At 44.6% G+C, this 17,476-nt stretch overlaps 1 protein-coding gene across 3 annotated transcripts in view; it reads right to left on the reverse strand.

The window, feature by feature from the left end:
• Positions 1 to 2,584: 2,584 nt before the first annotated feature.
• AGPAT1 (1-acylglycerol-3-phosphate O-acyltransferase 1) overlaps positions 2,585 to 17,476 on the reverse strand; it is a 125,910-nt gene continuing 111,018 nt past the window's right edge. For all 3 annotated transcript variants that reach the window (XM_077483764.1, XM_077483770.1, XM_077483780.1), the window contains one exon: positions 2,585 to 4,586. In XM_077483764.1, coding sequence (XP_077339890.1) covers positions 4,429 to 4,586 — 158 coding nt within the window. In that variant the 3' untranslated portion in view covers positions 2,585 to 4,428. The remainder of the gene's footprint in view (positions 4,587 to 17,476) is intronic.

Consider the following 17,476-nt stretch of genomic DNA (forward strand, 5'->3'; position numbering starts at 1 on the left):
CCCAAAACAGCATATGGACAGTAAAGGATGAGATGTATCAGCACACATGAGCTGCAAGGTTCTGGTCACTTTACTGAAAACTTGTAATGAGCTCAAGCATAGTCTGAACCCACCTGAGCAAGCCCAGGAAGCGATTACCTGTATTGGGCCAATCCCTGCCCCACAGCTGACTATATAGAATGGGCATATATATGTTTGGCTGTGGGGTGGGGAATGCCTCGGATGCTTATAATTGTCCTAGTAGAGTAACAGCTTCCTGGTGGGCTTGCTCCGGTGGGTTCTAGGATCTGAACATTGCTGAGTTTATTCCTATTAGAAACTAACAAAAAAAAAAAAAAAGGGAGGATCAGCATAGCAGTCAGGTGACCAGCATTTGTTGGAAATCAAAAACATGACAGCTTCCATTTTTCTTTTTCTCCTTCTACTGGTTCCCTGGCCATCTTGTTGATTCAAAATTCTTTGAGGTGCTGACCAGGAATAGCGTATGGCTTTAGGATATGCCAGTTGGTCCTTGCGACTCATTTACAATGCCAGTGGCAAATGAAAAAAATTTGAAAAAATACGCACTGTCCGTTTAAAAAAAAATAAACAGCAGCCAGCACAGCAAAAAGACAGTTGCAAACAGAGAAGACAAATATAAGGGCAGCGCTAAAACAAACTCAAAATGTATAGTGATCATGTGAATCTCAAACATCTGATAAAACTCGTGAAGAGACATAATCAAATAAATCCACAATAAAAATAAGTTGTGTACATAAAGTGGGTGTGAAATCCACAGACGTGTGAATGAGTCCAGACACATAAAATGAATTTTCCTGACATCCTTATGACATCAAAAGATGAAAATAGGTATGAAGAAAGGTTGCAAGTAGATGATTATTCACCACCAATAGGAATGAAGGCTTACCGGAGAGCTTGGACTCAAAAGGACGTATGCCTGATGGGTCAACAAAGCTTGTGGTGAAGTACACCAAAAGATGAGGGCATCCGTGTAGGCGACCTCTGGCTGGGAGTCAGGCATTCCTATGGTCCGTCCGATGGCTCTCCGGTGCAGTGACCCACATGGTAGTCAATCAAGGAGCGGGGTGGATAAACCATCCCGTGTGGTGGTTAGTAAGGAGAATAAAGGGCCACATAGTGTGATTCCATTAAGTAAAGGGGTATTTAATAAAAAAGGAACACTCATATTTAAGAAGATAAAAAAGAACTTTGGTACAAATGACGCAATGGCATCAGCGGAGCCTGTTCCAACGCGTTTCGTCTAACGACATTATCTGGGGCCGGGACAGGCTCTGCTGATGCCATTGCGTCATTTGTACCAAATTACTTTTTTTATCTTCACAAATGTGAGCGTTGCTTTTATATTAAATAAATCCCTGTTTACGTCATGGAATCACACCATGTGGCCCTTTTTTCTCCTTCCTAACCATACCACATGGGAGAATTTATCCACCCAGCTCCTTGACTGACTACAATGTGGGTCACTGCACTGGAGAGCCATCGGACGGACCATAGGAATCTGCAAATCCTTTTGAGTACAAGCTCTCCGGTAAGCCTCCATTCAATTGGTGGTGGATAATCTTCTACTTGCAGCCTTACTTCATACCCATTTTCATCTTTTGATGTCATAAGGATGATATGAAATCTCATTTTGGGTCTGGACTCATTCACACATTTGATTTATTTTTTCTGTGGACATCATGCTCACATTACACAACTTATTTTTATTGTGGATTTATTTATGTCTCTTCACAGGTTTTATCATATGTTTGATATTCACATGATCACTACATAATGTTAGTTGATTCCGAGATTGTTTATTAGCGCTGCACATATATTTATCTTCTTTGAAGCCAGAGGCAGACAGACCAGTAGCATCTTCATAAAAAGAGAATGGCAGTGTATTTCTCAGAAGATGGGAAAAAGACAACCCTCACAAATAGGACATAGAAATAAGTGGCCTCATTGGATAACAGCCGCTCCTTCGTCAGCTCTATGCCTTGTTAAAATATATTTTCCTGTTGCCAACTTGGCAGCATACTAACCACTGGGGCCAGTAAAGGAAAATTACAATAAGTATTTGATACAATTTTCCATTTTCCTGAAGCCAACATGGCAGCATACATGTGGTATACACGCTGCCATGGATTGGCGTCAGGAAAAGAAAATGGCAGTAAGGAGTTGATCCAATTTTCCATTTTCAGTAGGTCTGGTATCATGGATACCAGTGGACAGTGGTTTATGCATTAATCATTTTTTGGTGAATCTGTTGCAAAAGTTTCTTATGTGGAGATCCTGCCAGTAACAGCATTTTATGTTTCAGGCCTACAATGCTAAGCCTTTGTCTTGCAATTAGCAGGTTAGTTTGCTGTGCACACGCCTTCAGCTGGGCAGATGGAAGGTCTGCACATGACTCCTACTAGCATTTTTAGGAGGTTCAGCTTTGGCAGCCACTATTTTGTTTGGACAAGTTTCCTTAAAAAACAGTCAGTCACACTCCCACCATCCAGCATACTCATTCTGTTCAGAAGACACTTTCGCATGTCACCAAACATTGGCAGAAATAAAACACAGGACAAAGATGACCCAGAAAAGTTTGTGCAATGCTACTTCACATTTACAGGACAGGAGATTAATATGCCCCCTCCCGCCCACGCAACATTCCAACCCACGTCATACCCACATGATATCCTCTTCCCCTAATCCACAGTTACGAACACATTGGCACATGTAGTTCTTCCACGCCTGACACTGGTACACAAGAAAGGCGTAGAAAGGGGAGGCATATATGGACACAAAGAAGGACTTAAGGTGGCTGGAGTGTAAACAAAAAATAATAATAATAAAATAAACGTGGAAAATCTCAGGCCACAAGACGATAATCTGGGAAGAGGCGAAAAAGCTGCAGGTCGGCGGTTGTGGAGTGACGAGAGCTTGAGGAGATGGGAAGGCTTCCTGGGGAAGAGGCCACAAGTTGGGCAGAGCAGTTCCATGGTTCTTGCCCCCATGTCAAGCCCATGTTATTTTCTGGAAGGCCATACAGGGCAGGTAATTAGGGCAATGCCAGATTTTCGTACCCTAAGTAACTGACCTATCCAATTCCTGGCAACAGATGTTTGTAAATCAAAATGAGAAGGGAAAGAGAGAGAGTGAGAAGGCCGCCAGCGGAGGAGGAGACCGTGAAAAGCTGTCAAGGAAAGAGCTGGAGAGACCAGTACTAGCATCCAATAAATAACGAAATATACAGATTTAAGGCACCCCCTCATAAATGAATAAAGAGACTGACTCTGTTGTACTGAAGAATGCCCATCTCTTTCCAAGAAATGGAATGTTATCAGCTTTCCTTCATGAACTCGAGTCCCAGCCAGGTAAACTAAAGAATTCCAGTACCGCCATTCGTTCCTTGGTCAGATCAAATCTGCAAATCCAGGTTAACTGTTTCTTTTCAATTATCCTAAATGATCTTCAGGATGAGGAGATTTAAAATGCATCTCCCCATTTTGTCTGCCACCTACCCAACTGCTAAATCTTTCCAACATCCTTCTTCAAAAAATGTTTTCGATCATCAACCCTGTAAAGCGAGCCTTGCATAACAAAAAAATACATTCTACCTTTATAGTATACAATGCCCCAGGCTGTGTAAAGTAGGTGAAATGTGAAGTACCTAAAGTGCAAATAATGGTCCCCCCACCCGCTGTAGGTTGCTGGCTGAGTTCCTGGTCATGTGATGGCAGTAATTGCCTTCTCAGCCAAACTGCAGAGATAATCATTTGTGTCTGATGTCTTCAGGGACGGGGGTGTTCAGAAAACTAAGCTCTCTAGGTGTGGTTTGAGGCTATGCCAATATTGTTGCTCCAGAATGCTCTACTACACAGAACAATGCCAGGAATATAATTAACTTCTGGTATATAAAGCTAAAATTGAATATGTACAGACTTCATTTTTAATGAAATGTAAGGTCTACTTAAAACTTTGCTCATTAACATTCCACTGTCAGTAATTGACCCAAAGCTATCTTTTTATTTTAAATGTTGACCTATGTGCCTATCCGCTGCCTTTTATGCACCCTGCACCATTTTAACCAAATATAAAATTTCTTTTTAGATTTTCAAGGCTACGGAATTCTTTGCTATGGAAAGGCATTGCCTAGGTTTTCTTTCCTTGGTGGCAGTAGTAGGGAAGATCCAACTCCATGCTGCTAGTAATGCTGCTTTTCCCACAGTGTTAGCAGTGAAGTTCTGCTTGTGTTCTCCTTAGGTGGCCAAATTTATCAGTTTGGGCAGCAATGCTCTTTATACTGTAGAGATTGTTTTCAAATGATTTTGCGTTCTCTCCTCTCCCTCTATACGGGTCCCTCCTCCTGGCTTCTCCTGAATGGGGGGTGTTCCCTGGCCAAAAATGACAAGAAAAGGATGGTAGAAGAGGGGATCAGTGTCCACCGCCAGGTTCTTTTCCTGGACGCTCGTTTGAGATTTCAGTAAAAGTCTCAAGCATCATCCCTCGGACTTTGTCAGCAAGTTCAGGGACGTCATCGGCGCAGAGGCCTTTGGTGGGTACACCTGGGAGGATCTGGACTGTACATTTCCCTGAAAGACAAGATGACAGATACAAAATTACAGAGAACGACACAACATTGTGCAAGATGACATTATTTGACATCAGCATAAAAGTTTATGAAAGTAGAAATTTTTTTTTTCTTTTTTAAAAACTTGTTATGCATTTTAGTGATGATTGTATGGCATTTCTCAGGACGGGTTTCCTGATGGAGACAACAGTGGATTATGGCTGTGTAACAGGCATCAAATTGGCCACTTGTATTTCTAACAGAAGCCATGTGACAGGGTGACAGCACAGGAGGGGCACTATTGGGAGCCAAGGACAGAGCATTGTAATCCTATAAAGCCAAGTAGACACTATTCGAAAGAAAACTGTCAGCTCTGGTTGGAGCCACTGTACTAACCATACGAGGGTAGTTCAGAGATCTCCCCCCACTGAGCTGTTGTGTACTGACAGGAGGACAGAATATCAGCCAAAAATCCAGAAACAACATGATACAAAGGTTTTAAAGCGAGTTGCAGTTCAGTGAGTAAATTATTTGATCCCCAAGCAAAACATGACTTAGTACTTGGAGGAGAAACTCTTGTTGGCAAGCACAGAGGTCAGACGTTTCTTATAGTTGGTTACCAGGTTTGCACACATCTCCGGGGACTCTTCCTTACAGATTTTCTTAAAATCCTTAAGGTTTCTTGGCTGTTGCTTGGCAACTCCAAATATTAGCTCCCGCTATAAATTTTAAAGGGTTAAAGGTCTGGAGATTGGCTAGGCCACTCCATGACCTTAATGTGCTGCGAGGCACTCCTTTGTTGCCTTGGCAGTGTGTTTTGGGTCATTGTCATGCTGGAAGTCCCATCCACGACCCATCTTTAGTGTTCTGGCTGAGGGAAGTAGGTTCTCATCCAAGATTTTACAATACATGGCCCCTTAATGTGGCCAAGTCGGCTTGTACCTTTAGCAGAGAGACCACCCCAAAGCATAATAATTTCACCTCTGTGCTTGCCTGTAGGGATATGCGTCAGCATTTTTCTTCCTCCAAAACACAGCGAGTCAAGTTATTGCCAAAGAGCTGAATTTTGGTGTAATCTGACCACAGCCCTTTCAACCAATCCTTCTCTGAATCATTTAGATTTTCATTGGCAAACTTCAGACAGGCCTATACATGTGCCTTCTTGAGGAGGGAGACCTTGCGGGCGCTGCAGGATTTCAATCTATGGCGGCGTATTGTGTTTACGAATGGTTTGTTTGGTGACTGTGGTCCCAACTGCCTTGATATCATTCACAAGCTACTTCCGTGTAGTTCTGTACCGATACCTCACTTTTCTCATGATCATCCTTCCCCCAATAAGGCAAAATCTTGCATGGAGCTCCAGACCGTTATTTTGCATTTCTTCCATTTGCAAATAATTGCTCCAATAGTTGTCCCCTTCTCACCAAGCTTCTTGCTGATGGTCTTTCAGCCCATTCCAGCCTTGTGCAGGTCTACAATCTTGTCCCCGAGGTCCTTTGACAGCTCTTTGGTCTTGCCCATGATTGGGAGATTAGAATGGAAGAAATATTCTTTGGACGGGTGTCTTTTATACACATAACGAGATGTCGTTAGGAGCACCTTCTTAAATTGACAGCACTAATCTGTGTACCACATGAGCACCTACTATAGCCTGTGGGGGCCAGAATTATTGTTGGTTGGTAGGGGATCAAATACATATTTTACTCACTGAACTGCAACTCAATTTATAACATTTGTATCGTGTTTTTTTTCTGAATTTTTGGTTGATATTTTGTCTATCATTTAAAATACACCTATGATAAAAAAAAAAAAAATTATAGACCCTTCATTTCTTTGTAAGTGGACAAACGTACAAAATCTGCAGGGGATCAAATAATTATTTCTCCCACTGTATATACATACAGAATACGTTTTTTTGTGCAGCGTGCGCTCACTGTGACTGAACTGTCACTGATGGCTCCCGGTCACGATTTAAAATTAGGAGCAGGTAGGAGGGGCTTATGACCATGTGACTAACTGTGAAAGCCAATCACATAGATGATCAGGAGCCTTCCACGTAAATGACCCCTTAAAGGTGCCACAACTTTGAAATGACATTAACAGATTAAAAGTTGTATGAAGTTGTAGTGATTGGGTTTACATCTTCTATAAAGGAAAATTTCCCCTCAAACCTGTTAACAACATGTTAGTTAGGGTGAGGGGGCAACCGCAGAATAAAACCACACCTAAGCAAAGTTGATGTTCTTTAAAAACTCAACAAAGACGTTCCTGAAAAAGAACAGTTAATACTCCCCTGTCCTGCTGCTCTTGCCACATATCTTTTACTCTATCGCTGTCAAAAAAAAATAAAAAATCTTATCCAACAACCAAGTATGTTGGTTGCCTGGTCTCTCGCTGCATACTGTGATTTAGTCAGTACTGTCAGCTGACCAGGACGTGTTGGGTGCAGAACACTCTTCAGGCAGAAGTATAGCTTCAGCAGAATAAAGGTAACATTTGAGTGAGCCCCTGTGGGGTCGCTGTGTGGAGTCTGGCATTTTTTCCAGGAGTTGTGATGTCTCCTACTGTCAGCTGCCTGGTCCAGTGGTGACAGGACCCATCTATATTGGCACCAAGTTTTTGACCGATGACATCGTAGCGCATCTGCGCAAGTGACGTCAGCAATGCCCAAACCATGGGCGCGCATGCTCTTTCCATGAGTTGGAGTCGTTTTTTACCCAGGCGCCATCTTGCCCTTTTTCTGGGGCTTGGATGGTGTGCTGCGAGTCCTTTCATACCTGCAGTACATTTGGTGCTGGGAGAGCCATGTTCCCCTTCTGATGGGATACATTGAGGGGGCAGGTGGAAGCTTCTCTTCCACTTCCTGTGGGACCTGGAGTCATGTCTGGGATGATTGCTCATTCACACGTTAGCACTTGGTAACTACTGATCTTTTATGCCCATTTCCGATTCCTGTTTTACACCCTGTGGAAGCATGTACACTATTGGGACGCCTGCATATATATATATCTATATATATCTATATCTATATCTACACACACACACACACACACACACACACTTTAATGGCATCCCAATCTTAGTCCATAGGGTTCAATATTGAGTTGACCCACCCTTTGCAGCTATAACAGCTTCAACTCTTCTGAAGAGGCTGTCCACAAGGTTTAGGAGGGTGTCTACGGGAATGTTTGACCATTTTTCCCAAAAGAGCATTTGTGAGGTCAGCCAGTGATGTTGTACGAGAAGGCCTGGCTTGCAGTCTCCGCACTAATTCATCCCAAAAGTGTTCTATCGGGTTGAGGTCAGGATTCTGTGCCAGCCAGTCAAGTTCCTCCACGCCAAAAGTGCCCTTTAATGTCCTTATGGATCTTGCTTTGTGCACTGGTGCACAGTCATGTTGGAACAGGAAGGAGCCATCCCCAAACTTGGGGACCAACCACAAACTTGGGAGCATGAAATTGTCCAAAATGTCAAAATTGGTATGCTGATGCCTTAAGAGTCCCCTTCACTGGAACTAAGGGGCCAAACCAAACCCCTGAAAGACAACCCCACACCATAATCTCACACCCAAACTCGCTCATTCATGCGTTTTGCGCACTGGTCCAAATCATTTGGTGGAGGGTGTCCACCAAATGATTTGGACCAGTGCACAAAACACATGAATGAGCGAGTTTGGGGTGGAGGAGCTTGAATGGCCTGCACATAGTCCTGACCTCAACCCAACAGAACACCTTTGGGATGAATTGGAGCAGAGACTGCGAGCCAGGCCTTCTCTTGTAACATCAGTGCCTGACCTCACGAATGGGCTTCTGAAAGAATGGTTAAAAATTCCCATAGACATACTCCTAAACCTTGTGGACAGCCTTCTCAGAAGAGTTAAAGATGTTATAGCTGCAAAGTGTGGGCCAACTCAATATTGAATCCTACAGACTTTGACGCCATTACTGGCGTCCCAATATTTTTTGACAATTTAGGTACTGCTCCTCGGTTTTCCCTTTGGAAAACAACATCGGAGCCAGACACCTGGCGAGGGTTTCCATTGGCAGGTGTTATCTTAGCTTGTCATATGAGCCGATTTGTAAGTATTGCTTCCCTTAATGGACATCTATATGTATAAATATCACATTATCTCCACTCATCCCCTGCTTGGTGGGAACTTTTGAACATACTCTATGAAGCCGTTTTTTGATTTGCAGATTTTACAATGGGCATCCGATCCCGAAGAAGTGAGATTGTCACGAAACGCGTTGACCCAAAGGATGCATCCATCATGTTTTTTTTAAATTTGGAAGCGTGGAATTTGTTTATGTATCAGTATAAAAACATTATGTTGAATGTATGCCAATACATGGTAGTGTGTATAAATCAGCTTGCCGTTTTTATTCATGTAAAAGATTTTCATCTATGGTTTAATACATCTTTTATGCATAGGTTGTACCCCATTTAAAATCCCATAGGAAATAATTTTGGTTCTTTTATATTCAACAGAATAAAGATTTTCCTTAAGTCTTCACTTCTTCCTACTAGTTGTCTAATTTCGGTGCATTTCCCATTCAACACTGGCTGGAAATTTCAAAACAGCACTAGCACTGGAAGAAGGAGACTGGTAGAAGAAACTCTCTGTGTTGAACCTCAACACTACCAGTTGAGCCTGGGCCATGCGTGAAACGCTCTTCTATTTCTGGTCCTTTAGAGTAGAAGACATAGGCTTATTAAACCTGCAGGGAAACCCCTCTAGGACAGCTTTTTCCAACCACGGTGCCATCTGGGTTCTTCAATGGTGCCTTGGTAAAAATGCCTACGAAAATTTTTGACAAGCCTGTCCTATTTTGTTACACAAAGCCACCGGTTTTTATTATGCAGAAGCTTGGGCACTATGCAGATCAGCCACCTACGTCCTAACAACCGATGATGCAACAGGTTGATGAATACCCTTGGCTTGCCCCACTCAGTAGCACTGAGGTCGCGTTAGCCGAGTGAGGGAGAAAAACAGAGGGAGGAGACAAGCCCTGGAATTTTAGTCACTGCCAGTGTGCAAAGGTATATTTGCAATGTAAAAATAAATTGTGCTTAGATGCAGCTGCAATATGAAAAAATATTAAAATTTAGTTTTTTTTCACAGAGTGATGCCTGCTGGTACTGGCGCATGCGCCGTGCGCAGTGCACACCGGAGGTGCTTTTAGGCGGCTTGTGAGCTGCTATCTGGATCTGGGGAGGTTGGATGTTCCCCGTTCATCACGCATACTTTACAGGAGCCATCCAGGAGAGGAGAACACAAGCTCTACATGCCTTCATTCGTACTTCCAAATGTGAGTGCAATCCATGGAAAACATGACAATTGTCTAATGAACAGTATTACACTAGGGTGGCTGTGCACGCTTTTCCTTTTTTTTTTTTTTTTGTATATAGCAATATCCACCACTAGGTGGATTAAAGGAGAGCGACATCGCCTTTGGTTAGTACACAGGTACAGGGCTCACACTCTACTGAGAAAGGAGCATTGTGGCCTCTCTAGTATGCACAACAATGGCGCATGCTTTGAAAACGTGTCATTTCCTCCCGGTGATCCACTTTCTGGCAGGCGCTGCGCTCCAACCATTGCAGACTGCTGTCTTTGCTGACGGCTGACCGAAATATCCCACGACACACAGTTTGAGAAACACTGATCTAGTAAGACCGGAGCGACATCATGACGTCACTTCCAATAAAGTAAAACATTTTTTTTTACCACTTGCTGACCACCCTGCGTATATATACTGTGGGGCCGGGGGCTCTCCTGTGCAAAATCACGTACAGGTATGCAATTTCGCTCATCCTGGCCGGCGACCAGCCCCGCTGTGATTGGACACAGCGGGAGCCAATGAGTGGGTCTGGCGGACCCCATGTCCACCGGGACCCACCGATCGTTCACAAGAGAGGCAGATCGCCATTCTGCTAGAAGGGGAGACGGAGATCCTGCGTTTCTGCTAAGCAGGAACACAGATCTCTGTTTTCTCGCAGCCAAAGCACACCCCCCTCCCGCCCCAGTTAGAAAGCACATTTAACCCTTTGATCGCCCCTGATGTTAACCCCTTCCCTGCCAGTGTCATTGGTACAGTGACAGCGTTTTTTTTTTTAGCACTGATCACTGTATCACAAAAAGTGTCACTTCGTGTCAGATATGTCCGCTGCAATGTTGCAGTCATGCTAAAAAAAAATGCTGGATTGCCGCCATTACTAGTAAAAAAATAAATAATAAATTCCATAAAAATATCCCATAGTTTGTAGATGCTATAACTTTTGAGCAAACGAATCAATATAAACTTACTGGGATATTTTTTACCAAAAATACATAGTAGAATACATATTGGCCTAAACTGATGAAGAAATTTGATTTAAAAAAAATAAATAAAAACTTGGATATGTTTTATAGTAGAAAGCAAAAAATATATTTTTTTTTTCAAAATTGTTTTTTGTTTATAGCACAAAAAAAAAAAATAATCAAAAACCGGCAGAGGTGATGAAATACCACAAAAAGAAAGCTCTATTTGTGGGGGGGGGGGGGGGGGGGGGGTGGGGGGAAACATACATTTTATTTGGGTACAGTGTCGCATGACCAAACAATTGTCAGTTAAAGTAATGCAGTGCTGTATTGCAAAAAAACAAAAAGGGGGTTAAACCTTCCAGAGCTGAAGAGGTTAAGCAAAAGATCAATTTTAATAATTTTTTGATCTTTTGCTTTCAAAAGGTAGAGGAGAGATTTGGGGTCTTATTGACCTCATATCTCCACATAAAGAGAGATTGGTCATCCCTTATTCTATTACAAGGGATGTTTACTTTTCTTGTAGTAGGAATAAAAGTGATAAAAAAAAAAAAATTATATTATAAATGTTTGGGGGATCTAAGTAATTTCATAGCAAAAAATACTGTTTTTTTACTTGTAAACAAAAAGTTCCAGAAAAGGCCTGGTCCTTGACCACTTCAGTCCCAGAAGGATTTACCCCCTTCCTGACCAGAGCACTTTTTGCGATTCGGCACTGCGTCGCTTTAACAATTGCGCGGTCCTGCGACGTGGCTCCCAAACAAAATGTCCCTTTTTCCTCACAAATAGAGCTTTCTTTTGGTGGCATTTGATCACCTCTGCGGTTTTTAGTTTTTGCGCTATAAATTAAAAAAAAAGGTGACAATTTTGAAAAAACACACATTTTTTACTTTTTGCTATAATAAATAGCCCTCAAAAATATATAGAAAAAAACTTTTTTTTTTTACCTCAGGTTAGGCCGATACGTATTCTTCTACATAATCAGAATAAGCGTTAATTGGTTTGAGCAAAAGGTATAGCCTCTACAAAATAGGTGATAGTTTTATGGCATTTTTATTGATAATTTTATTTTTATTTTTTACTAGTATTGGGGTCGATCAGCGATTTTTATCGTGACTGACATTATGGTGGACACATCGGACACTTTTGGTGCGATTTTCGGACCTTTTACATTTATACAGCGATCAATGCGATTAAAAATGCATTGATTACTGTGTAAATGTGACTGGCAGTGAAGGGGTTAACCATCAGGTGGCGCTGTAGGGGTTAAGTGTGTCCTAGGGAGTGATTCCAACTGTGGGAGGAGGGGCTATGTTTGACACATCACTGATCACTGCTCCTGATTACAGGGAGCTATGATCAGTTACACTGTCACTAGGCAGAATGGGAAAATGCTTGTATACATCAGCATTTCCCTGTTCTTCCAGTACAGGTCCGTTAATTTGCCTGTATGTGCCCTTCTGCCGCAGCATATCTGCAAGAGGCGGTTGGGAAGCGGTTAAGTTAATAATCGGACAAAAAAAAAGAAAAAAGTTAAAAACAAACCTGGTCTTTTTTGGACGTCACTCTACTATGGTTCTATGACTTTGGGAATGAGTAATTCTTCCCACTTGTGCTTGCTATAGACATTTCTTTTTTTCTAAGCCTTATTTTCCAGAGAAATCATTTTTTTGTCATATGGGGTATGGTCTGAATCACACTGCACTCCCATGATGCAGCAGAAGCTTTCTTTGTATAGTGTGGGCTGTCAGTCAGGGAACAGACAACATATTTCAGGTTGACAGATATTGGTCACTTAATTAGCTTCCCCAACCAACTACCTTTATTCATTTGAACACGCGCGCGTTTTAACCACTTCAGCCCCAGAAGGATTTTCCCCCTTAATGACCAGGCCATTTTTTGCGATATGGCACTAAGTCACTTTAACTGACAATTGCGTGGTAGTCGACGTTGTACACAAACAAAATTTATGTCCTTTTCTTCTTTTTTTTCCCCCACAAATAGAGCTTTCTTTTGGCGATATTTGAACACCTCTGCGGTTTTTATTTTTTGTGCTATAAACAGAAACAAAGACAATTTTGAAAAAAAAAATATATATATATATTTTTTACTTTTGCTATAATAAATATCCAACAAAAAAAAAATTTCTTCATCAGTTTAGGCCAATATGTATTTTTCTACATATTTCTGGTAAAAAGAAATTGCAATAAGCTAAGTGTCTACAAAATTTAGCATCAACATTTATGGCGTTTTTTATTATTTATTTATTTTTGTTACTAGTAATGGCGGTGATCAGCGATTTTTTTGCAGAACTGTGCGGCGGACAGATCGGACACTTTTTTGGGACCAGTAACTGCCTAATCAGAGCTAAAACTAGCCACTGATTAATGTCACTGGCAAGGCAGGGGGTTAACACTAGGGGACAATCAAGGGGTTAAGAGTTCCCTAGGAAGGCGTTTCTAACTGTGGGGGAGTGGACTGACAGGGAGTAGAGAGAGATAGTCGTTCCTGATCACTAGGAACAGACTCTCTGCTCCCCTGTCAAAACAGGGATCTGTGCAACGGGCCCGGGGGACCTCTTGGCCACGGTCACGGCGATATTTCGCCAAATCGCGGGTGACCAACTACCGGACAGAATAGAAGTAGACAGGGTCCACAGGGCCCTGGGACCTAAATCCTCAGATCCAGCCAGACCCAGGGATGTACTGTGCCGTTTGCACCACTATACGCACAAAGAAATAATTGCACGCAGATCCTGGGAGGCAGGTGACATTGACTTTGATGGGGCTCGTGTCAAGCTTTTACCTGACATCTCAAGACCGACCCTGTACCGTCGGGCCTTACTGAAACCCCTTCTGGCCCTGGCCAGGCAGTGTGATGCTACCTACCGCTGGGGATTTCCTATCTCGGTGACTTTTATCAAAAACCAGCGCTCTTTTTTGTTGCGGTCTCCGGAGGCCCTCCCGGAGCTTTTTGCTTTTCTTGGCTCCGGCCCAGTGGAAGTCCCGAATTGGCTGGCCTACCTCCCCCGCATGCAAGGAAGACCGCCTGGCTCTGGATCCTCTGCCCCGCTGCCGCGGAGAATGCAGAGGGCGAGCAGGCGTCCCCGAGCCCTCTCACAAGAAGATGACCGTGAGGTCTAGGGGGTCCCGGCTTGTTACTCCCACGGCGACATACCTCTGACCGGCCTCTATAGCTACTGTGCTGCTACGTCCCTCCCGTTGTATGTGTTTCCAGACCCGCCGCCGTGGAGGCTGCCTCTCTCCCCTTCTGCGAATGGACTTTGGCGGTGGGGCGGTGGACCTTCGGCCCCACACTTTTGTTATTTTGTCATTTTACTTTATTGTTGTTTTCTCCCCCCTCACCACCTCTGTCGCTCCTGTCTCCCCCCTGACTTATGAGGCCGATCTCTCGCTGCACAGGCTTCTCGATTTTGATGGATCTGCTGGCTGCCCGTCCCCCTCCTCGGCGGACGACCCCTCGGCACCCCCCACAGGTACTCTGACTCTTTATGCGGTTGGTTAGACTGCCTCCTGTTGCCTTTTCTGGGAGCCCCTCCTTGTTCCCCTTCCTGGATTTTATATTACCCTATGTTCTATGTGGGAAAGTGGGGGACTTTGTGGGGAACTGGGGGGGAAATACGGGGGCGGTGGTGGTGGGGCTGGGGAGGGTTTTCCTCTGCGCCACGCAGTATCCTCTAGATGGGCTGGGTCCTGGGCCTGTTCAACAGCCCTACCTCGCCTGTTGATCTGGGAATGGTTACTATGGTATTGCCTGTAGCCTACTTCTGTTCCTGGGGAGTCCTATATTGCGCTACAGATCGGCGGGGTTGTTGGGACGCCCCGCCGGAGGGGGGGGGGTCTGGGGGCTGGGTGTTGACCGTCCCAACATACTGGAGTTTCTGTTCACTCACTGGGGATTTCCCCTGACACTGCTTTCCCGGGAGGCGGCTGCTGTGGTGGTGGGAGGTAGAGAGGGAGGTGCTTCCCACTGTCCTCTTATGGGACATGACCCGCCGGTGTCACTGGTGTTGTGGGGGTCGGGACACCCCTGTTCTTTACTTGAATGTACTGTATTATTTTGGTGCCTGCCGGGCCGTGCTATTGTTTATTTCTTGCTGCAGGCTTTTTGCCCTTAACCTCACATTATTTACAGGTTACCTCTCTCTTGATTGTCCAATTTTGTATTGTTTGAATGTTTATTTCTTGCTGCATGCTTTTTGCCTTTAACCTCACATTATTTACAGGTTACCTCTCTCTTGACTGTCCAATTTTGTATTGTTTGAATGTTTTATGCTGACAATTTTACCTTTCTGTGCCGGGTTGGGCGGGGGGACCGGGACCTCAATACCGGTCCTCTGTCTACCCCCACCCCACATAGGCCAGCGTGTACCCCCGGGTAGCCGTGGTGGTGCACATACGAAGCTATTGTCTTCCATTTAGTTTGTTGCCCCGTCTCCCACGCGGAGCACAGAGGCGTTGCAGGGGCCTAACCCTCCGCCTCTTTGACACACTACCCTCCTCCTACCTCTTTTCTACCCCTTCTCTCACATCCTCTTTCTGTCTTTCCTTCCCCTTCTATTTTGCTTAGTTTTCTCCACTAGACATGGCGGTGGATTCCCTTAAATTGGTATCTCTGAATGCTAAGGGCCTGAATACCCCCGAGAAAAGGCGGATGCTATTAAATGACCTCAAAAGGGCCCATGCGGATATAGTATTTGTCCAGGAAACTCACTTTCGGGATGATAAGCTACTCCTACTCCGAAACAGACATTACCCCAAGGTATATCACTCCACAAACCCCACCTCAAAATCTAGAGGAGTGTCCATTCTGGTCTCTAGTAGGCTGCCTTGGCAATGCCAGGCGGTTACAGCAGATCCCGAGGGACGTTACCTTTTTCTGATTGGCCTGATTGGGGAACAGCAATTTACCCTAGCCTCCCTCTATGCACCTAATGTCCTACAGGACAGGTTTCTTAAACGTACCCTGACGCGCTTAATGACTGTTAAATCGGGCCAGTTGATTCTGGGGGGTGATTTTAACGTTCCTTTATCGCCCGTCCATGACACGTCCTCGGGACAATCCTCCCTATCGCCCGCCTGTCAGAAGCGAATTGCCCTGACACTCCAAGGCCACCAGCTGTGGGATGTATGGCGGCTCCATCACCCCAATGAGAAGGACTACACTTTCTACTCTACACCACACAAGACCTATTCCAGAATAGACTTTTTCCTGGTGCCACATGACCAGCTCCACTTGGTATCCGCCACCTCATTGGGGCAGATTACCTGGTCGGATCATGCTCCCATATCTATGACCTACTCTCTTACTGACCATCCCTCCCCGCGATCTCTTTTCTGGCGGCTCAACGAGAGTCTCTTACAGGTGCCCGACATTCTCACAGATATCACTAAGGAGCTCGGCCTGTACTTCAGAGACAACGACACTCCGGGCTGCGACCCTGGGATTCTCTGGGAGGCTCATAAAACGGTCATCCGGGGCGTGTTTATTAAGCACGGAGCCCGTATTAAACGGAAGCGGGCTGAACACCTTAACCTTTTGCTTACCAAATTGGCCACGGCGGAAGCCCAACACAAACGTATCCCCACGCCGCAGTTAGAGACGGAACTGTTGACTCTTCGCACGCAAATAACGGAGGTTCTCCAGTATAAAGCTAAAGCGGCGGTACAATTCTCCAGACGCATATCATATGAAAGCGGCGACAAATGCGGGAAAACATTGGCCAAAGCGGTCAGGGATGTCAAATCGGCATCCTATATCCCGCAGGTAATTACACCGCAGGGTCTGAAGGTCTCTACCCCGACGCAGATCTCTAGCGCCTTCAGAGACTTCTATATGGGTCTCTATAACCTACCCGAGTCCACCCGTAGCCAGTCTCAAATGGACGAGTACATTTCCAGTTCCCAGCTTCCCACACTCCCGCTGGAGACGCGGTCTCTTCTGGAGGAGCCCGTTACTCTGGCGGAACTACAAATGGCAGTTAATGCTTTAAAGACAGATAAGGCGCCAGGGCCAGATGGCTTTACGGCCCAATACTATAAAACCTTTCTCCCGCTGTTGGGCCCACGTATGGTGACCTTTTTCAATGCACTAGGAGCAGACACTTCCTTTCCGAGAGATACCCTGAGAGCCCATATTTCCCTGATCCCTAAGGAAGGGAAAGACCCTAGCCAATGTGGTAGCTATCGGCCGATCTCGCTCTTAAACCTAGATTTGAAGCTCTTCTCCAAAATTGTGGCTACTAGACTAGCGCACCACATCCAGTCCCTTGTTAACTTAGATCAGGTGGGGTTCATACCCAACAGAGAAGCAAGAGACAACACCATTAAGGTGTTGAACCTGCTTCATATTGCTGAGGCCCGAAATGTATGGTGAATACAGATGCTGAAAAGGCTTTTGACAGGGTCAATTGGCGTTATATGTTCTCTGTCCTCCGCCACATAGGTTTGGGCAATACAATGATGCGGTGGATCTCTAATATCTACTCTACTCCTACAGCTCAAGTTAAGGCGAACGGAGTCCTCTCAAGTCCATTCCCCATTGGGAATGGAACGAGACAAGGTTGCCCCCTCTCGCCCTTGCTCTTCGCC

This window comes from Lithobates pipiens, unplaced genomic scaffold (genome assembly GCF_037356315.1).
Source record: "Lithobates pipiens isolate NorthernLeopardFrog02 unplaced genomic scaffold, aLitPip1_a1.2 Scaffold_1, whole genome shotgun sequence".
Taxonomy (NCBI): domain Eukaryota; kingdom Metazoa; phylum Chordata; class Amphibia; order Anura; family Ranidae; genus Lithobates; species Lithobates pipiens.